Below are 22,683 nucleotides of genomic sequence, written 5' to 3'. Positions count from 1 at the left end.
GTTATGTTCTGACCCAAAAGGTGGGCAGATCAACTCATTCTGAGGGCATTCCCATGGTGGGACTTATATATTCTTATTTTATGAACCTGAGCTTCATTTTTATTTCATTGTATTGTACTCACGATGATCTGGTGAAGAATTGGCTTCTGGTGGAGTAGTTCTGGGTGACCATGGGTGATACATTTGTCTCCATCTTTACTGTTTTTTAACAGTAATGCCCAATAGTCTTCAAGGCCGGATTATCTGAAAATTTCTTAGGGTTTTACTGTACTAACTATGACGTTACTTGAGCAAGAGATACTTGCTGCGGTTGGAAGTTCTCAGTGTAGTTAATCTTGGGGTCTGCAGTGAACTTTAGGGACTTTAGGCTTGTAGAGTATGGGATACAGGATTGGTAAAACATTTTATCTAGGTTAGAAAACCCATTTCATACACCCTATTAGGGAAATCTGAGTTAATAGAGGAGGGTTCTCTATTCATGATCCTTATGATCTCAGTGGAGAACAGTTACAAAGAGCATCTCCCACTCTGGAGAACCTGTCCAGTCCTGAATTACACAAGCAGATTATTGATTTGAATGGACACTGTGCAATTCTCTATTTCTCCAGAGGTGGCGCTTAAGGAAAATTTTTGGCAGGTTTTCTCACATATTATGTCTTATCAGAAGCAGGAAGCTTTGGGATCAAATGAGTGTCTACGGCGTTGTCCAAAGCAGATAACCTCTTTAATCCATTTTGGGCATGGACGGGACAATTACAGGATTATGACAACTGTTATTTTGGCAACCAAGTGATTCATCTAATTGTGGAGAAGTCATCAATATGAAAAATAATTTTGGGGCTGGAAAGCCCCTTTAAGTACCAGAAGAAAACTCTCCAGGGAAAGCTAAAATTTTGGGAGATGTCAAGGAGCAATTTCTCAACAATAAATTGCAATTTCTTGTTTTTCTCGGTTTCTCGGTTGACTTGAACAATTATAAAAGCTATTAAAAATCTTGGAAGAATTAATGTTGATGGAAGTTGTGTAATTGTTGTTGCAATAAAATTACTTTTCTGGAAACATAACGAATTACAAATTGTTTTGCATTGCATAAAGTTATACTTCCAATAGAGGGGCAAAGTCAAGCTGAAGGACATCTACATCAACAAGATGTTTCCATGCAATGGTACAGAACAGAGGGCGTAGAAAAGATGAAACTGAGACCTCAGATTTTATGGTGGTTGAATTAAAAACACTATCCCATCTTTTCATGACCCTTGGGCCAATTTCCCAAACTATGAGAGTAGATCTTCTCGGAGAACAGAATCCTGCACCATCATTAGATACGGGATGGGACTAGGTAGTCCTATTATAGGCCCTCATATGTAAATGGTCTGTCTCGAAGGACTACCTATAGATATAGGGAACAAAATATATAGTATATAAAAGCTACAACCATTCCAATATGACCAACTGACCAATGATTATCTTCTGTCTCTTAAGGTTATCACTGGAATAATGAAGACCTTACTTCTCCTGTGTTCCTGGGCAATCCTCTGCAATGCACTGCCCTTTGAACAAAGAGGATTTTGGGACTTTTCAATGGATGATGGACTAACAATGATGAGAGATGAGGCAAATGAAGAAGGGTCAGGGGTTCCTGGATCTCCACCAGTTGATGGTCCTACCGCTTTGCCTCCTGGCATGCCTCCCTTTGACCTATGTCCATTTGGATGCCAGTGCCACCTACGAGTAGTACAGTGCTCTGACCTTGGTGAGTCCAAGCCTCTAAACCTCAAAATGTACATGTAGAGTGATAATGCCAACACTATACTTTACTTCGATTGAACTAAAGCTCGGTTCACACCAGCGCTTGCACTACATTTGGGGATTCTGTTCCCCTCTCAGGATGAAAAATGCGGAGAGAAAAGCGATGCAAGCAGTGCTTTTCTCTCTATATTTTTCGCCCTTTTCGAGCAGAAACCACGCGGAAACCACATGGACCCCATTATAGTCTATGGGGTACATGGGTTTCCCAAGGTAACCACTTTTTATGTGGATTAGATTATTGTATAGGGGGATCTCCAAGCGGACCCCCGAATGGAAAACTGAACACAGGCGTGAACCTAGCCTGATTCATAGGATGTTTTTGTTTCCATTCAGATCTTGATCCAATGGTCTTCTGTTATCAGAAAGCAGTGCATTGTGGGTACTCAGATAGCAGCGTTATAGCTGCAGGGTCACATATCTGGAATGGGTTGGAATTACAGGGGTATTGCAAATTTTCCATAAAAAATGGGAAATCTGAAAGTCCTGGTGGGAAAATCTCCTGGGGCCAAAACAAGCCCCCAGCAAGTACACAATGAATCCTGTATCAAATACAGCAGAAACGGAAGTTTTTGATACAGTTCATGATGCAGTTTTTAAGCCAAAAGTGTCTCCAACGAGAAGCCAGATCAGCAGTAGACGTCCTCCCTTATGTTTCCTTTCTATTATATTACTGTATTCTCAATGACTTCCTAGCAGGCCTTATGGGACAACTGAAAAATCTTTCCGTAGATTCCTTCACTTAAGACTTTTCAGATAGTGCTGGGGGTCTGGAGGAAACAGTCAGTGATTTATAGGACCGGAATATTTATCATAGTCCCACGTGTCCGCTGAGAGACTGCAATTCTAAAATGCTCTGACTTTCCTTTAGCAATAAGCTGTTGGTGCAGTATGGCTAGAACTAAAGGGAATCTCTCACCACCTTTATGGCGTCCTCTCTCAGGCGGTGACAGAGATGCTAACTCCGGAGTTCTGTTTGTTATGTCTGTCTGTGGTGGTTTCAGATAAACGTATCCATTGTAGCGCTCCAGTCCTGTCAGTGCTAGACCCCATGCATACAATTGAGTGTGACAGCCGATGGGGGCTCCGTTCCATTCTGATAATTATCAAGGAGTGAAATTGGAAAAGAGACCCCAATAGAAATGAAAGTAGCACAGAAAGCAGTCGGGTAATAATAGGATGTGACATGAGGGTGATCCAAGTGCCTTCCTTTACAAAACTGACACCAAGTTGGCCCGCACACACAGACCGTATACATGAGCACCAAATCCTTGGTAATCATGAGTTGTAGTATTACTCCACCCTCCAATCCCTAATTGACAACTTTCTCCCCTTTACTGTGCATAGGGAGAAAGCTGTCAATCAGGGGCTGGGATTGTGCAGGGTTAACTGTGTCTCAGGCTAGGTTCACATGGGTTTCTGTCATTTGGGTCTGCTGGGGGACCTAAACGATGTAGAGTCAGACTGCTAAACAGTCTCAGACCCCACAGAGCACTGATGGCGAACCTTTTAGAGACCGAGTGCCCAAACTGCAACCCAAAATCCGCTAAATTATTGCGAAGTACCAACACGGCAATTTAAACTTAATGCACTGCAGATCCAAAATTGCGGACAGTTATGGACCATCAAATTACAGTCGCGCGAATGGGGCTTTACAGAGCTTTCAGTAATACAAACAATTTTGTACTGAAAGGTAGTAGTTTGCATTTAGTACTTTTGAACAATTAATGTTCACTATTTACATCGCACAGGATCTATTTAATAGTGACCGAGCAATGTTATTACAGCCGGTACTACTATCACATCTGCTATAAAACAGATACTGTGATATAAATAGTGAGGGGACCCCAGACAGTATTATATGCTCCACAGTAGGCTCACCATACAGCATTATATTCTCCACAGTACCACAGTAGCCCCCCGTACTATTATATGCTCCACAGTAGGCCCACACACACAGTATTATACGCTCCATTGTATCTCAGCTACAGGATTATATGCTCCACAGTGGCACACACACACAGTATTATATCTTTATTAATACGCCCCCCCCCAGTATTATATACTCCTCAGTACCCCCACACACAGTATTATATGCTCCTCAGTACCCCCACACACAGTATTATATGCTACCCAGTACCCAGCTACCCAGTACGCCCCCCCTCAGTATTATATGCTCCTCAGTCTGTAACTGCAGCCACACACCTTTTCATCTTTTCACTACAGGACAGATAGAAGGGGGTGAGTATAGAATGAGACAACATAGGGTTTGTTAGTAGTCTGTAACCATGTCGATACATAGGTCTGCATAGGAGCTTTATGCCCAAAACGTTAGGATATTAGCAACATTACTTCAGGATTCCATTTAGCTACATCTGTGGACATCGCCTTGAGAAAGTGCTGCCAAATCTGCTTGAGGATGAACCGATAGTCAAAACCAATGATGTAAAGGAGACAACTTACGCTTATCTCATTTCATTGAGAAAAGGAAGTCTGTGGAGGGATCCCCCGGGAATGCCATGCTGGCACTGACTGCGGAATGCCGCTCTCCTCCTCATAGTGTTTGTACAATCTTTCAGAGATCAGGGGGCTTCCTCGTGACATGATGTATCACAGGGGGGATTGCCAATAGACAGATCATCAAACATGTGCAGAGTTTTCCATGAGTTTGCAGCGACTGCCAAAATACATACAAGTTGTGGATTTTCTTTTTTGCAAATTGGCTGATTCAATTTTTTTTTTGCTGTGAAAATGTCAGAATAATTCATCTCCAGCTGTAGAATGGGGACCTTGTATATATTCTGCACAGGTTCCAGAGGAGGCACCAGGAGCAACAACCTATATCTCTATCATCTCAGCATCCATGTGTAAGAATAAAAGAGTAGGGGTCCGACAGCAAACATAAGGGGCATCCTCATGCCAGGGATGTAGCTATGGCGGGTGCAGAGGTGGTAATTACATCCTACCATAGCATCCTCCAGTAGGTCCAGGCTCCAACCAATTTCCAAGGAGTGGGCCCCTAGAATCATTTTATCAGTCCAATACTAAATATATCAAGGCCCTGGGGGTATCTGAAAGGGCCAAAAGACCCTTCTGCTACATAAAAAGATCCTAGTGTTATAAATGAAATATAATGTGACTGGCCTTGATATAGCTTTTGCATTCGAGCCCCAAAACCTGAAGTTATGACTTTGACCTATACCCTTGTGTCTTGAGAGTTGTGGCCCTCTTTGCCCCCTCTTTCCACTCATTCTAGGGTGTCATGGTCTCATATGATGTTCAGGTAGGCTCATATCAATATGGGTAGGCCAACTCTCCTGAAAAAATGGAAGGCAATAACCTCTTGAAAGAGTGGGTGAATCTCTTGGGCCCAGCTAAATGTTTCCACATCCGCCAGGCCCCTGGTCATTATTCAGGCTCTTTATGTGCTGGTGGTCACATCTTGAGGATAGGGCATGACTGGCACATTTTGTGTCCATGGCATGAAAAAGGGGCATGATAGGTAAAAAGGAAGGGGATATCATGTGACGAAAGGGGTAGGAGTTTTCCAAAAAAAGGACATTTTTCACAATGTTTTTTGAATGGTGGGTCACCCCAAGGCCAACAGAGTTGGAAAGTATGGGATAGTCTCATAACACCTCCAATATTTGGTAGCACTGTTTGCTTATGTACCAAGAAGACCCTGCATGGGCTCGCAAGAACTTTTCGAAAGGGAATGTGCTCAGTTAAGCGGGACCACTAGGACCTGCAGGAGTTGCTTCTTTGAAGGTATATACCCCCAAAAGTGTAACTCAGTATCCAAATACCATGCCCAAGACAGAGTATTTTGTTGTCATACCCCTAATACCTGCCTCTCATCTATAACCTTCAGTTGCCCTTGGAGACTTCTTTATGACCCCCTCCCTAAAAATCACGGCAGATATTTGCTTTAACCTATACCAGCTCCACGGCTGTTGCTTGGTAACCTGAAAGGATTACCGTGATTGAAAAATAACCTTTATTAATACAGCAAAAAGATCTGATTTGTGAGACTTTTCTCCCACACGGAAATGAGAGAAAGCGCAGAATGGAAATAATGTGTTTTAGATAAAACAAGAATGTGTTGGTTGTGGAATGTTCATCCTGTCCGAAGGAGAAGATAAGTGGAGAATGGAGAGAATTTATCTGCTATTACAGCACAGACTAAGAAGAAGGACAACGCCACAATGGATCCTCACTAAATGTGCTCGGCAAAATTACCAAAATGACTCCCAACCTATCATGACACTAGAGGAGCGTAAAAAGACCTCATGTAAAATAGCAGGACCTCTAACGCCACTACTGGTTTATCATTGACTAACCAGGCTGTAGAGTCCCTCTCATTGTTTACCCTTAAAACTTGGGCTACATTAAAGGGGTCATCCTTCTTAGAGATTTTTTTAAAAAAATTGGCTTAGAATGGATTCAATGGTCCTGGCTGGTCTCCAAAGATTAGATACCAGTGGGGACCTATCATGCTAGATACACACTAGCGCTGGAGATGTTCAGGAACCATTTAATCTCTTACTTTCTCCAGAATTCTATTTGGGCCAAGTTTCCAGGTTGGTTTCGACCCTGGGTTATGTCGAATCCACCTCCTATCCCACGTTCACAGATATTTACCTATACTATGGGGACTGGCTTTCCTATTACAATAATCTAGCCTGCAAGCCCTCCTAATACAGATAAATATCAGTGAACATGTCAGAGGAGGGTAGGCAGATCGACTTGGGTGCTGGTTCTGGTCTAGACCATGTCACCATGGACCAACCCAGAAAACTGATGTTGCGTCCAAATAGAACCCAGTGGAAGGTAGTTTCTATACAGTCCCTGCATAACCCTTTTAAAGTATACTTACAGCTGGACATCCGCTTTCCCCTCTGCAGTCTCTATCTGTAATTGTAAGTTTTCCCTATGCAAGTGGGTGGATATTGACTGCTATGATGTCTCCCTTATGATACTAGATCCTACTTTGCCATCTGACACACACAATAACAGCAGCAGCATGGAGGACATTATATAACAGCAATGACAAGTGTAGCAGAAGTTGCAACCGCTGCCAGGTTCTGGAGCCTCAGGGGACCCAAAGTTCTCTCCACAATATAAGTAAACACCAGTGCTATAGACGGAACATGGCAAATGAGAGACCTGTGGCCAGAGTACTCGGGAAAGACCAAGATACTACCAAAAGATGGAATCAAAGTCATACAGTCCAACATGGAAAGTGCTGAGCAAATATATGACCATGGCAGGAGAATACTTAAAGATGTCACAAAAGTTCCTACCCAGGATCAGGGAAATACTCTAACAGCACATACTGCAAAACCCTAACCTGAAGTTCAGGTCTGGAGGTGCATGAGCAACCATGGCCAACTGTGGTGATGTCATCAAGTCAGACCAGATGTCATTAACAAGGGTAGGAGTAGAAAACAGTGAGAAACAACTGAGGGACGGGAGAGTTGGACTGGACCATGACAGAGGTCATAACAGTATAGGGAGAGCTTTCTAAGACAAAGGTCTTCTTCACCAATGCGCCAATCTGGCGGACTGCAGTGTACACCATTAACATAGCCCCTTGCTTTTAGGCTAGTAAATAGCAGCATGCCATCTTAAGGTAGTGGTAGACCAACTTATCGACAAATATCGACAAATCCACAAGTTGCACAAGACATGGCCACCCCTAAATTAGTTAACCAGGGTACTTAAGGGTAAAATATTTTTCGTGTAGTTTACGTGCATGGAGCGGACAGGCAGATTTTCCGATCAGTAACACAGACATAAATAAATGGTCTGGAACTATTTTACAGCCTTGAGCTTGTTCCCCTAAGGAAAGGAGGGAAATGTCTACTCCACATCTGTCAACAAAAATATTCCTGAATCTGGATCTCTCGGCCGCCTGATCTCTCTTTGTACAGTGCGTTTTTTTTCTCCTGTCACCATTTAACGTTTGTAGAAACCTGTTCGGAGCCTCTAGTGAAGTGTGAGGTTGGCAGGTACAACTGACTGCCCCTTAAGTAAAGTTACGAAGAATAACAAGGGCTTCTTCCAAGACATCCGGCCACCTTCAATCTGCTGTTTCTTCATGATGGCCATTACCTGAATTCCCAGCACTCTATGTAACCACTTCCAAATGTACCCATGACTGGAGGTCATGTGTTGTGTACCCGCTGATGAAGAGCAGGAATAGGTCCATTAAAGTAGCAGAGCCCACAAGGGTAACCACCATGTGGTGGATGTGAAGAGTGAAGGAGTGCAGGACGCTGACGTCATAGGTATGCACTCATAAATAAGACATTTACCAGGCGCCCGCGATCAGATTTGAGTCCTGGGACTTTAAGATATTCATTACATAACAACAGAGGTATGCACAATGTAAAAGGACAACTATATGGGATTTTTGAGATTCTGGACGAAGATGAGGATCAGTTACATGTATAGACTATCAAAGGGAAATGGGCTAGATAAATACTAAATTCCTTACGTATAATGCAAGAGAAATATAACCCAACACTAAAGCTAATATGTAACTAACAGTGACATACATGGAGGAGCGGGGCCCCTATGGTAAAGATCAATGAACCCCTATGATGATGCTGGGTATTTCCATGTAGAACAGAAGGGCCTGCTGTCAGTTTCTCTCCAAAGAAGTGTGTCAGTAGACCCTAGCACATCAACCCAACCCTGGGTCACCTGAATGAAAGCCTCCGTTCCTGAGATTTCGTTGTTTTTCCCAATATTGCAAAGGAGCTGTCATGAGGTCCTCAGTGGTGGCCACATGGGCTGATGCATGTATTAAAGTGCCATGACATAGGTACACCAGATGCCTGTGATGTCATCCAGGAGAAAGGAGTGCTGGACACCACGAAGAAGCCCAGAAGAGGTGTGGGTATTATCAGTTTGACTTCCACTGGTTCTGGTACTTGTTGGGATACCATTTGTGCCACTCTTTGCTATTCTTTGATACTCAAGGCGTATACATGGCTCCCATGTTCGATTGCCAAAGCTAGTAAAGAGTGGGGGGGGGGAGAGAGTTGGGGTGTTGGGGTTGGGGGGGGGAGTGGTGGGTATGGTGGTTTGGGGTATAACAGACACAACCATGGACAAGTGTGGCACTGTTTGGGAAATAAAGGGAGCCATATATTTCTAAACTTCAATGGCGTAGTGCCTACAGCGTATCTGTGTGTGTCACTATAACACACCACATATATACTACAATATATACAGTCACAGCAGGTAACAAGATGGCTATGTGCCACCAGGCGGCATGGCATTGTGTATATACATTACCATCTAGTTGTATATATGGATATCGATTTCTGTCTTTCATACATAAGGCAAGCAATCGCCAATAAGTACACCTTATGAGAAAGTAAGATATGATTTATTTCCCTCGGCTTTGGGTTAGAGCCAAAACTTGTAACTTGGCTTATGGAGAAATTCCTCTGAATTCCCATTGGGTAATCTACCATCTGCAAATGGTATCCAGACTATGGACTGTTATTCTGTAAATTGGTCCAGGCTGTCGTCAGAAGGGTTTGCAATCCATGTGGAATTGGATTTTTTTCTGGCAGCCAGGTCTGTAACATTGGATCTCCCCCATAGTGATATAGTCCACCGTTCACTCTGCTCCACACAGTTGTGCAATATATTTCTGGTCCTAAATATTTGAAGAATTTGTGGTTGGTCTGGGGTCTGAGTGTATTCTATTAAAAAAATCAGACCCGCCTTGGCCTCTACACCCAGTCGTGTACATGACACCTATCATCTAGGGGACATATCATCATATTTGGACCTACATCATTCCTCCAAGTGCATGCGTGTTAAAGCCAAAAGGTCCCAAGACCTATTCCCTTTAAGACATTCCCTTTAAATGAGGTAGAATCTACATAAAAAGTTGAATAACTTTGTAAATACATTGGCCATCATTAGGTATCTTGTACTGAACTTGAGTCACCACAATAGGAATGTGATTGCAGCTTTGTGTGGGCAGAATTGTGAATACAGCTCTGGGCTATAATAAAAACTAAACATTGTGAAATTTTACAAGTTACTCAGGGACGCCTGGGATCTAATGACAGTCATTTTAACAATGTTTGTCTCCGTTTTAGGTCTGACCAGCATACCCAAGAATATTCCCAAGGACACCACCCTCCTGGATCTGCAGAATAACAAAATCACCGAAATTAAAAAAGACGACTTCAAGGGACTTACCAGCCTCTATGTGAGCTATACTCCTTTATATTATTAGATTTTATTACCGTGTATTACGAGTAATCGTAAGAGGTCAAGTTAAGGATTTCTACAACACAACTGAATGAAGTCATAGGAAATTTTCCCCATTTGTACTATGTAGACACCTGGTGTCTAGTGGTGGACACATGCCTGATGATGTCTGCCTCACAAAAGGATTGTCTGGTTCAACTAACCCCTCTAAGGGTGTATTCACATGGAGGAAAATGGCGCTGAATTTGGTGTGGAATCCGCGTCAGATTCAGCGCTGAAAAAAAAAGCCTCCCATTGACTTCAATGGGTTCCTTTTTCTGAAGTCAATGGGAGGCTTTTTTTCAGCACTGAATCTAACGCGGATTCCACACCAAATTCAGCGCCATTTTCCTGTGTGTGAGTGCACCCTAAGGCTGAAGCCCCACGTTGTGGTAACACAGCTTTTTCTGTTGCAGATTTTACTGCAGGTTTTAGATCCAAAGTCAAAAATGGCTACAAAAGGAATGGGAAATATATAGGACGTTCTTATAATTATACCCTATGCTCAGTACACTCCTGCCTTAACCTTGCTATATAACATGTAACATGTCTACATTGAGTGTCTGCACTTATAGTGTTCACAGCGCCATACTTTTCATAATGGTTGCTCTGTGTATTGCAACATTTTCCCATTCAAATGAATAGGATAACCCCTTTAAAGGGAGCGTACCCTCACCTAAAACACATGCTGTTGTAAGGGCCATGTAAGACCATGTCAGAGCACTCACTTTTGCCTGCAGTCACTTGCCAGCACTACCCCCTAACATGAAGTTACATAGGCCCAATGTCTACTGTCCACAGATCAAAACTGGTATTTGCTGAGGGTCAGCCATGTCCAAGTGCACCTGAACAGCTAATTTGCATATGGATTTACAGTTGATTTTTTTTAGTAAAGACTGCTCTTGACATAAGAAAAGATATAACTGCCTGTACCACAGGATATAAGTGGTTTAGGAGAGATTCTGGTGGCGGTAGACACCCTTTGTAAATCGCTCTTCTTGGTAAATGTACTCCATTGTTCTCCTCCATTTGTTGCCTTTGATTGACATGTGATCTGCGTGTAGGAGCGGTGACGTGAAGAGCACAAAGGAACGCTGAAATAACATCTAGTCTAGGTTACCGTGCACGTTCATTTCCTATAAAACTAATATCCTAAGTGTAAAGGGTTAAACGTATATGCACACAGATGTTTCTAGAGATTGCCAGGACCACATTCTTAGTGGTTGCAGATTGAAAGTCAATGGGGAAAATTTATCAAGCTCTGTGATGTCAAAAAGTCACGAATATCTGAGCAAGCCATAGTTTCTGGAGAAATCTGGGGCGCTTTGATATTTTGCACAAAGTCAGAAGGGCTTAAGTGAGGGGCAGGGTAGGTGACAACGCTAAAAATGTACTCATGTGCCCCAGAGACTGGCATAAGCTATGGCATAAATCTGCTGGCATTGATACTATGTACCTGTCTGCCAGAAGATGGGCCAGATTTACAGGGTTATCCAAGACTGGAAAACATGGCTGCTTTCTTCTCTGGAAGTGACTTGACGTCCATTGGTCACATATAGAGATGGGCAAACCTCATAAGATTTGTGAGGTTCGGCCCTGCGGTTCATCTTAAGCTGAATGAATTGGAAGTGCCCTTCAGACCCCAGAGTAAATCTATTTCTGTTTCTGTTTCATTCAGGCCCTGGTTTTAGTTAACAACAAGATATCCAAAGTCAATGAGAAGGCATTCGAGCCTCTGCACAAACTGCAGAAATTGTACATCTCGAAAAACAACCTTGAAGAGATCCCTAAGAGTCTTCCCAAGTCTCTGGTGGAACTCCGTATACATGAAAACAAGATCAAGAAGATCCCTAAGGATGTGTTCAATGGCCTGAACAGCATGAACTGCATTGGTAAGTCAGGATGGGATTGTATGAATGTGTGGAATGGCAGCCTCTAAAATGCCACCATCTACCCCACAATAGCATAGCCAGGCTGAACCTAGACATGCAGGTGTATAGATACTTACATACTCATAGGATATACTCTATATTATGGTTTGGTGGTTGTTCTCAAAGGGGTTGTCCCAATATACAAACGTATTAAGTAAACATAGGATAGGTGATAAGTGTCACAATCATGAGCGGACTGGTGGAATAGCAATGGTGTGATGCACAATTTCATTCGATGGTAGAACCAAAGCTAGCGAAATACAATGCTCGACTATCTCTAGCAGTCCCATATGGTTTGAATGGAGTAGTAGTGGGCATGCTTGACCACCTCTCCTTTTAAATAGAGCTTTTTGGGCTCCTTTTTTTGTAATAGGTGAGGGCTCTATTGGTCAGACCTCCACTGCTCAGACACATATCTTGTATCCTGTAGATAGGTGATAAGTTTTTGTCTTAGGACAACCCCTTTATTTAAGTCTGGTGAATGAGGTCAAGCTGCAGTACCAGATACAGACAACAGTGGCGCTTTTCCGGGGAAAAAAAAGCAAGAGGTACAGGCCAAACTGTACCTGCCTATGCCTTCAATTTCATACCAACAGGTACATGCCCCTATGAAGGTGGCATATAGTGGCACATGGCTGCCTATGGCATGCAGAAAGAGTAGCCGAGAAAACAATTGGGTTCTTGTATGGTTGAATAACATCCATTTATTAATGATATATGTATGGTACACATATTTTACGAGAGCCCCACCATTAGTTGGTGTAATAATAATAATAATAATAATACATTTTATTTATATAGCGCCAACATATTCCGCAGCGCTGTACAATTTATAGGGTTCAGATACAGACATACATAACAAAGAACGTCATTTCACACAATGGGACTGAGGGCCCTGCTCAAAAGAGCTTACAATCTATGAGGTAGAGGGGGTGACACAAGAGGTAGCAGGGGCGGCATTGCTTATACAGTGTTCAGACAATTTTGTGCATTAGGAATTGTGATAGGCTTGTCTGAAAAGATGCGTCTTTAGTTTGCGTTTGAAACTGTAGAAGTTGGGAGTTAATCTTATTGTCCGGGGTAGAGCATTCCAGAGAAGTGGTGCAGCTCGGGAGAAGTCTTGTATACGAGCGTGGGAGGTTCTGATAATAGAGGATGTAAGTGTTAGGTCATTGAGTGAGCGGAGAGCACGGGTTGGGCGGTAGACAGAGATGAGGGAAGAAATGTAGGGAGGTGCGGCATTATGGAGAGCCTTGTGGATGAGAGTGATAACTTTATATTTTATTCTATATTGAATAGGCAGCCAATGTAGCGACTGGCACAGACCGGAGGCATCGCTGTAGCGTCTAGCCTGATAGATGAGCCTGGCCGCTGCATTCAGAATAGATTGTAGAGGAGAGAGTTTAGTGAGGGGAAGACCGATTAGTAAGGAATTACAGTAGTCAAGGGGAGAATGAATCAGAGAGACAATAAGTGTCTTTAGTGTATCTCTGGTAAGGAAAGGGCGTATTCTGGAGATGTTTTTGAGGTGGAGGTGACATGAACGTGCGAGTGATTCAATATGAGGGGTGAAGGAAAGGTCTGCGTCAAATATGACCCCAAGGCAGCGGGCATGCTGCCTAGGAGTTATAGTAAGGCCTGAGACTGCAATGGATATATCAGGGACAGATCTGTTAGATGGTGGAAACAGTAGTAATTCAGTCTTAGAGAGATTTAGTTTCAGATAGAGCAAGGACATGATATTAGAGACAGCAGAGAGACAGTCACTGGTGTTCTGTATGAGTGCAGGGGTGATGTCACGGGAAGATGTGTATAATTGGGTGTCATCAGCATAAAGATGGTACCTGAAGCCAAATCTGGCGATGGTTTGTCCAATGGGGGCTGTGTAGAGAGAAAAGAGCAGGGGGCCGAGGACCGAGCCCTGAGGAACCCCAACAGCAAGGGAAAGAGGGGAGGAAACAGAGCCCGCAAATGATACACTGAAAGTGCGGTCTGAGAGATAAGAGGAGAACCAGGAGAGCGCAGTGTCATTGAGGCCGACTGAGCGGAGCATAGTGAGGAGAAGTTGATGGTCAACAGTGTCAAAAGCTGCAGAGAGGTCCAGAAGAATAAGAAGAGAGAAGTCACCATTGGATTTAGCCTTTAGTAGATCATTAGAGACTTTTGTGAGAGCTGTTTCAGTAGAGTGCAGAGCGCGGAAACCAGATTGTAAGGGGTCAAGCAGAGAGTTAGCAGAGAGATAACGGATTAACCGAGAATAAACCAGGCGTTCCAAAAGTTTAGAGATGAAGGGGAGGTTAGAGACGGGTCGATAGTTAGCAGCACAGGATGGGTCCAGGGAGGGTTTTTTCAGTAGCGGGATTATAACAGCATGCTTGAAGGAGGATGGGAAGATTCCAGAAGAGAGAGAGAGGTTAAATATTTTAGTAAGGTAAGTAGTGACAGCAGGGGACAGAGATTGGAGAAGGTGTGAGGGGAAGGGGTCACTACTGCAGGTTGTGGGGCGAGATGAAGAAAGTAGCTGGGAGACTTCCTCTTCTGTGACAGGTTCAAAAGATGAGAATGGACAGTCTAAAGTGCGGCTGGTGAGGGGATCAGTACTATCGTAGGTGTGGGAGTCAATGCCACCTGGGGCTTGGGCAGTAATTTCCTGACGGATCTTACCAATTTTATCATGGAAATACATGGCCAGGTCATCAGCACTAAGGTCTGTGAATGGCGTCTGCACCTTGGGTGTGAGTAAGGAGTGAAAGGTTTCAAAAAGCCTTTTAGGGTTGCTGGAGAGAGAAGTGAAATAGTCTTGTTTGGCGAGGTAAAGGGCAGAGCTATATGTTTTAAGCATAAACTTGAAGTGGAGGAAATCTGCAGGTGAGCGTGATTTTCTCCAGAGACGTTCTGCACACCTAGAGCAGCGCTGAAGAAATCGTGTCTGTGGCGTGTGCCAGGGCTGCTGCCTCCTATGTGGGACTTTACGAGTGGAGGGGGGAGCAACCTCATCCAATGCATTTTTGAGGGTTTCATTATAGTGACTGGTGGCCAGATTGGGACAGGAGATTGAAGAGATGGGGGACAGGGAGGACTGTAGAGTATCTGAGAGGTGCTGGGTGTCAATAGCACGCAAGTTCCTATATGTGTGATGGGTAGGGGCGTCTTGTGAAGGGGAGAGAGCACTGATGGTGAGAGATAGAAGATTGTGGTCAGAAAGCGGCAGAGAAGAGTTAGAAAATTTAGAGACTGTGAGGAGTCGATGGAAGACTAGATCAATCGTGTTACCGTCTGTATGTGTGGCGGAAGAAGAACATTGTGAGAGACCAAGAGAAGTGGTTAATGAGAGAAACTGTGAGGCAGCCGGGGAGTGAGGGGGGGCAATAGGGATGTCAAAGTCACCCATGATGAGGGTAGGAATGTCACTGGATAAAAAGTGGGGAAGCCAAGAAGCAAAGTGGTCCAAAAATTGGTAGGGTGAGCCAGGTGGGCGGTAGATCACAGCTACACGTAAGGAGAGTGGGCGGAAAAGTCTGATAGCATGGACTTCAAATGAGGAGAATGTGAGTGAGGGGACCGGGGGAATGGACTGAAAAATGCACTGCGGTGACAGCAGTAATCCTACCCCACCACCCTGCCTATTATCAGGCCTAGAGGTGTGTGCGAATTGTAGGCCACCATGAGACAGAGCAGCAGGGGAGGCAGTGTCTGCCTGCTGGATCCAAGTTTCAGTAAAGGCGAGCAGGCCGAGGGATTTACTAAGGAATAAGTCATTAATGTATTCTAGTTTGTTACACACTGAGTGGGCGTTCCAGAGAGAGCAGTTAAAAGAGACAGGGGAGAGATGAGGGGAAGGAACACGGTAAATATTGATGAGGTTTGTAGGCCTTCTATGTGTGCAGGAAGAAGAGTTAGTGAAGGAAGGAGGGCCAGGGTTAGGAGAGATGTCCCCAGCAGCTAGGAGGAGCAGAATAGACAGAGACAGAAGGTGGTTCAGGGATTTATGTGGGCGCTTCTGTTTGGTGTCACTGCTAAAAGAAGTAATGGGGTGATTACAGAGTGTGAAAAGTGTGTGAGAGCTGTACATGGGAGAAGGAAGAAGAGAGGGACTGATATTGATGGTGTATACTGGTGGTGGAGATGGAGGAGAGATCTGCAGGAAGACAATGGCTAAGATAGTAAGAGACAGTGCAGCTACAGGATACCATGAGGTAAAACTTGTTGTTTTAGGTTGAAATTTACCTGGTGTTCTGCCATGGTTAGCCTGTTTCGTGCCCTGTTTAAGTGCCATGTATAAGTGCACTTCGGTTAAGATGCAATTTGGTTAAGATGCATGCTGCAGATGAGATGCCCCCGCATATGAGATGCACCCCATAAGCTATATCTACTTATATAGGAAAGCACAGCTTCAGACTAGCACTAATTTAAGTCGTTAACTAATTAATCTACAAACTGTGACACATAAGGAGACTGGCAGTGTGGATCCAAGTAAACACTTGGCCAGAAACACCAATACAATCAGTGAAGATCAAAAGACTGACACTAGTGCAGATAAGAAGACATGGAAGTGCAAAAAATATACAGCCTGGATGAAATGCTAAGATATAGTTTAGTAATCAGGCAGAGGTGAAATACAGAGGTGAAATACAGGATTATATACCATTGAATATTACAGCAGATGATCGAAGGGAGAATTCAGACAGCAAGCAGAGGTGGATAATCAGAACCTCTAACCTTTCATAGTCATAATGAATTGTTATTTTTCTCTCCAGAAATGGGAGGAAACCCACTTGAAAATGGCGGCATTGAAGCCGGAGCCTTTGACGGACTGAAGCTGAACTACCTTCGTATCTCAGAAGCCAAATTAAATGGCATCCCTAAAGGTAATTGGAGATGTCTGGACTCACATAGAACAAAGAAAGAGTCAGATGCTTCCATGTCAGAAGGAAAAATTTCACATAAAGAAAGTAGAGTCAACAGCTTGTACCAATAAACCATCGTTTTATCTGATGTGTCATCATAGATCATCCATATTGAAGACAAGCATGTGCTAAGAATCACTTTCTTATTGGATGTTGTAACTATTGCTTGCAAAAAAATCAGACATCAGTCCTCCATCTGTGTCTGAAGATCCAAAAATAGTTTGGGTGTGCAGTTTTACTTAGTCATATCCCTAGAGCCCACGCACCTCTGATGTACATTTAGACTTTTACTCATATAGTCCTGGCTGCAATATCATGGCTGCCAACAGTCCTAAACTTGCTGAGATTGTCATAGGTCAGATAGGACTTGTACTATGAAGCTCATCTCTCTGAGACAACAATATCTTGTGGTGTACTAAGCAGTCTTTTTCTGATATCCTCACAACTTGACGTCTTCACCTACACAAACCAATGTCTTATCATCCTTAGGTTTACCAAACAGTCTAAATGAGCTCCACCTTGACCACAACAAGATCCAGGCAATTGAAATGGGAGATCTGAGCCAGTATCCCAACTTATACAGGTAAGAGAAAAGAAACTATGCCCAAAGAACCATTATTTAGTAGACATCACACAGATGGCTACCTCAAGTATCTTACATAACTATCGTCATGGTCTCCAAGGAACATAGTTTACTGCTCAGATGTATCTTCTGATGTGTCACATAGTCGTGTTAGAAGACATCATCCATTGGATCCAGGAATTCAGATTACCAAAGTTCACCAATGTAGAATGGACTATCTCCTGTGTTTGAGACGTCCAGCGATGGAAATCTAACTGTCTTTAGGGAATGGGTGACGGTTTACGGTCCCTGACCCTCACCATTGACTCTCCTTACCACATGGCAGAAGTACACCTCCAAACTGTCCCATACCGTCTGGGTCCTGACATTGCAGGGGGCATGGTTTATTTAGAAAGGACCTAATAAGGAACATATTATAGTCAAAGTTTAACCCTTAATAGTTGTATGGATTGAATTAACTAAAATTCAGTGCAAAAAGTTATGAGAAATATTCAGATAAATTTATACTCCGGGACATATTGGCAAACTTTACCCAAACATTAATAAATACGGCATTGACTCTATTATTGTAAACTCTCCATTTGGCAGGACAGAAGTCTTCCCATCTATCGTATTCCAGGAGAGACTGATTCTAACAGGAAATGAATCCTCTGGACATGTATATGAGCAAATAAATTATTACTAAAGATATATACAGACCTGAAGTAGCTAAATAAACCCTTGTTTCCTACCCTTACTGTCAACTCTTGTCTGTAGATTGCAAGAATAGCTTCTAGTCCTGGAAAATTCCCAATGGGTGTGGAGTAATAAAATACTTCTTCTCCGACCCAAGTCAACCACCTTCCAATATTATTTTAATGGTTCCAGACTGGGCCATGGGTCAGCCCTGTTCCTAGCTAGACTAGTCTTCTGCCAGATGAAAAACTCAGTTGTTTAAGTTGATTCCTATGTGGAGTGGAGAGTTGCTGAAGGGTCATGGGGGAGACCATCATTTTTCACAAGGACTTCAGGACTACCATGGCTACAATAAAGTGTTCATTGACTTGTTTTTCCATCCTTAACAACTGTCTCCATCTATATGATATTCTAGGCTAGGACTGGGATACAATAACATCAGAGCAGTGGAAAATGGCAGCCTTGCCAACCTGCCCACCCTAAGAGAACTTCATCTGGACAATAATAAGCTCTCCAAGGTTCCTCCAGGTCTTCCTGACATGAAATTTCTCCAGGTGAGGATACAATGATGGCCAAAAAGGGACATTATTGGGGGGGGGGGAATTTTGAGAAGAGGGTCTTGGCAACTCTGGTGTGGCTAATTGAAGGTGGACGTGAGTGGTAGGATCTGAGTAGAAGAACCCTCACTAAGTCTAGGGGTTTCCTGGGATATATTGATGACCTATGGGTCCTCAATATGTGATTGTTGTGGATCTGACACTTAGGACCCCAGTCAATGAACTGTTTGATGAGGCAGCAGTACTCAGAAGTGCCATCGCCTCTTCCCTTTTCCAATGACGTCATGTTCATTGATCACATGGCACGTCAGCAGCTCAGTCCATTTCAAGTGAATACGGTTGAGTTGCAATACCAAGCACAGCCCCATAATACGTTCTTCACTATACTTGGTATTCAATGAAGAGGTTGCATCGCTTATTATTTTCAATGTGGGGCAGAGATCGGAGCAGGATGTTGAAAAAATAAGCTTCCTGCTTGATCTTACCACAGATTATGCGGCTCAATACTCCGCCATGACGGAAGAGAAATAGGAGGATGTCTGCCTCATATTCCTCTTCATTTTCCGACATCTCAATGGGGCCTTTGGCACTAGGACCTGCGTGTGACTGCTCTGCCCCCCGTATAACTACATATGCCACAGATCAATGAAGTATGACGTCCCCAATAGACCGTATGACGTACATAAGACCTAGAAGCAAGTATATGACATTTGGAAGACTCAGGCCACATTCATTCTAGGGAACAGGGCTCACAATATCAACCTGACACGTTCAAATGTAGCTGAACTTTTCCTCCAAGTTGGTGTCAGCGGCCATTTATTGATTTCCCATGAAGCCGTGGATTGCAGACAACATCTATTACAGCTGCAGCCTTAACACCAGGCCTGGCAATTAACAAAAGGTCAGAGATGTGAGCCGCGAGTTGTCGGGACCACAGGGGAGGCTGTAGTGTCGGGAAGCAGGAGGCTCGGCGGAGGTAAAAGCTTTGAGATTGCAGCCAAGGGAAAGGTGATTATTGAAATCTCTACACCAAGTGAAAACACATGGATTTAGTCAGTAAGTGTTACATGGTGTACTCAGTGCTGGTCACACGCATACTGCCATGTAAAGGGCTGCGGCGTATGGCGGTGCTATGGAAAGAACAATTAAATAATGAAAGAGTTAAAATATATGGAAAAACAGCAGAGAACTAGTCCATAACATATACACACATAGTGATACATACATACAGGAGTATACAAATATACATGCACATAAACACACACATACATCATTATATTATATAGCGTCAACATATTTCACGGCACTCTACAAATCGTAGGGTTAAAGTGCTGACAAAATCAGACATTACAGAGTAATAAGTCAACTCGCAAAGTGGAAATGAGGGCTCTGGACTCAAGAGCTTACAATCTATTACATTCATACATGTAAGACTATGCATATACATATACAAAAATGCACAATGGGAGGCTTTTTTTTCAGCGCTGAAATTCCACACCAAACTCCTCACCATTTCCCTCCGTGTGAACAGACCTTTGGACTAAGTTCACACGAAGTTTCTTGGTCAGGATTTTGAGGCCGAATTTGCCTCAAAATCCTGACCAAAAAGGTAGCTCCTGGAAAAAAGAATGGACATGCTCATTCTTCAGGCCTCGCGATTCTGCCTGAAGACACTCCCAACTAGGTCCATTCATTTGGGCCAAATATGGATTGCAGTGCCACGACTGGATGCCGGTGCAGTGCATCCAGTTGCTTCCACCCCGTATTTTGGACTGGAACTTGAGGCGGACTCCGTGTCAAATTCCAGTCCAAAATACTCCGTGTGAACTTTACCTTAGAGGACTTGTAGATGTAGGTTCTAAGCTATAGTAGATATGGACCAGGACACCCTCTTTAGTGGGCTGCCCCTATATGAATGGCCTTGTCTGGTGACCCTAACTACATCATATACATCATAGTAAACTTCCTCTGAATGGGCGCAGTGGGTCCTCCAGAACTGAAGACTATACTGAGTGGGGCCCCCTCTATTTCCACCATTTGGGAAGGGGTTGCTTGGTTCTAACTTATGTACAGCCAACCTTTGGTCAACCCTCGTAACTTTGGCTTCTTTCTTCCCCAGGTGGTCTACTTGCACTCCAACAACATTACCCAAGTAGGAGTCAATGACTTCTGCCCCGTAGGATTCGGAGTGAAGCGCGCCTACTACAACGGCATCAGCCTCTTCAACAACCCAGTGCCCTATTGGGAAGTGCAGCCGGCCACTTTCCGCTGTGTTACCGACCGCCTGGCCATCCAGTTTGGAAATTACAGAAAGTAAAACAGAAAAATACGCGAGAGGAATATCAAAGGATCAAAGAAAGCGAAAGAGAGCGAAAAACACAGTGAAAACAGAAGAGTAGAACAAAAATAAATAATGTAACAAATAAACCCAGTGATCCTCAATAAGAGGGTGTGTAAGGCAGTCATTAAATCCCACGCTTTAGGTATCCTTCCTGTCCTGCCCGACTTCTGGCACAGCTGTATAAATAACCAGAATGGAAGTTCAGGTAGGCAGTAGCTGCACTAAACTTGTATAGCCACAATTCTGTATCCCCGTATCGGAAAGCTTTGTAGCCAGCCTGTAGCCCCCCGGCTCTGTCCGAACTACAACTCCCAGCATGTTTCCTGGCCGGATGCCTATCTTTCATATAAAGTGTAAGACATGTGCGGACGCGGTATCCACACTCTCTAGAGTTCCTTTGATGACCGGCCAACGTTACGAGACTGATGTCAGGTGTCTGCAGCACTCAATGAGTTAATCTCCCTCTATATAGTCAAGCAGCAATGCATTGGCCATGTATGAGTAGCTTCCACTGAACGTAGCCTTTCCATACGCTCTCCGAGCATCTTGTACCCTTCCCATGGTGACAACCAATTTCTGTAACATTACCCTTCCTTATTAGAACCCATGGGACCAGCGTGGGCTTTGGTAAAATACTTGACGGTTCAAATTAAAATTTACCACCCCACAAAACCCGGCTTCGGTCTTCTATTTTATTAACTTTTGCAGGGACCCATCATTGTGAAATACGATCTCCATGCTTTGCAGCGCAAGGCATTGTCGCAGGGTCTCTGGGCCTTGAAAGAGTTAGAAATCCCTCCATGGTACAAATGCCATACTCCCCCCCCCCCATCCCACCTGGGACCACGCTTATGAGGCCCTTGATGGTAGTGCGGCACTTTATTTATCCCAAATTCATGCAGGATCATGCAAAGTCTGTAAACCGCATGCAGTAGTAGTGGCCTATATGTTAACATTGAGCCTTTGTAAATTGCTTGGGTGAGGAATCAGCGGGTGCATTTGGTTATACTGCCATCTAGAGGGAATCAATGGCATTACGTGCAAACAGGGTGCAAGCGATGTGAAGCTATCTTGTATTTCTTTTACATACAAATGTGTTTTTTTGTAGATATTCCAAAAGCAATAAAATCAGTGGTGGATACATTTGTATAATTTTTGAAATTTTATTCTGCGATTTAATCAAGATTTCTCTGTAATTGGGTTATAAAATGGAAAATATTCAGATTTTTGAATTTCTGTTTCCCATTTAAATAGCTATACACCTGACGAAGTTTAGATCACCCATATTCATGTACCCTATGAAATAAGGCAACATTCACACCTGCATTTGGGTTTCCGTTGCAGTTTTTGTCTGAAATCGCCAGGCGAAAAAATCCAACTTTTTCATAGGCCAATTTCAGTAAACAAAAAAATGGGCACCTGATGATCCTCACTGGGGTCCTTTGCGATCTGTTCGCAACTGTTATCAATGTTGTCTATTTTACCATTCTTCTGTACTTGTGACGGGTCTGCAGAATGGATAGCACAGTGAAGATGTGAATGTAGCCTATCTCTCGGCGATAGAGGAGAAGCTCTAGAGGACCGGTCCTGTCCTGTACTACAT

General features: G+C 43.5%; 1 protein-coding gene across 1 annotated transcript in view; it reads left to right on the top strand.

Moving 5' to 3' along the window:
- Nucleotides 1-22,221, top strand: part of BGN (biglycan) — a 37,748-nt gene extending 15,527 nt beyond the window's left edge. The window contains exons 2-8 of the mRNA XM_075260434.1: nt 1,483-1,753; nt 9,933-10,045; nt 11,765-11,978; nt 16,775-16,885; nt 17,414-17,507; nt 18,598-18,736; nt 20,859-22,221. Coding sequence (XP_075116535.1) covers nt 1,498-1,753; nt 9,933-10,045; nt 11,765-11,978; nt 16,775-16,885; nt 17,414-17,507; nt 18,598-18,736; nt 20,859-21,056 — 1,125 coding nt within the window. The 5' untranslated portion in view covers nt 1,483-1,497 and the 3' untranslated portion in view covers nt 21,057-22,221. The remainder of the gene's footprint in view (nt 1-1,482; nt 1,754-9,932; nt 10,046-11,764; nt 11,979-16,774; nt 16,886-17,413; nt 17,508-18,597; nt 18,737-20,858) is intronic.
- Nucleotides 22,222-22,683: the final 462 nt, after the last annotated feature.

Source organism: Leptodactylus fuscus, chromosome 11, assembly GCF_031893055.1.
Source record: "Leptodactylus fuscus isolate aLepFus1 chromosome 11, aLepFus1.hap2, whole genome shotgun sequence".
NCBI classification, from domain to species: domain Eukaryota; kingdom Metazoa; phylum Chordata; class Amphibia; order Anura; family Leptodactylidae; genus Leptodactylus; species Leptodactylus fuscus.
The sequence above is the reverse complement of the archived record's forward strand: the minus strand, read 5'-3'. Positions and strand labels throughout refer to the sequence as shown.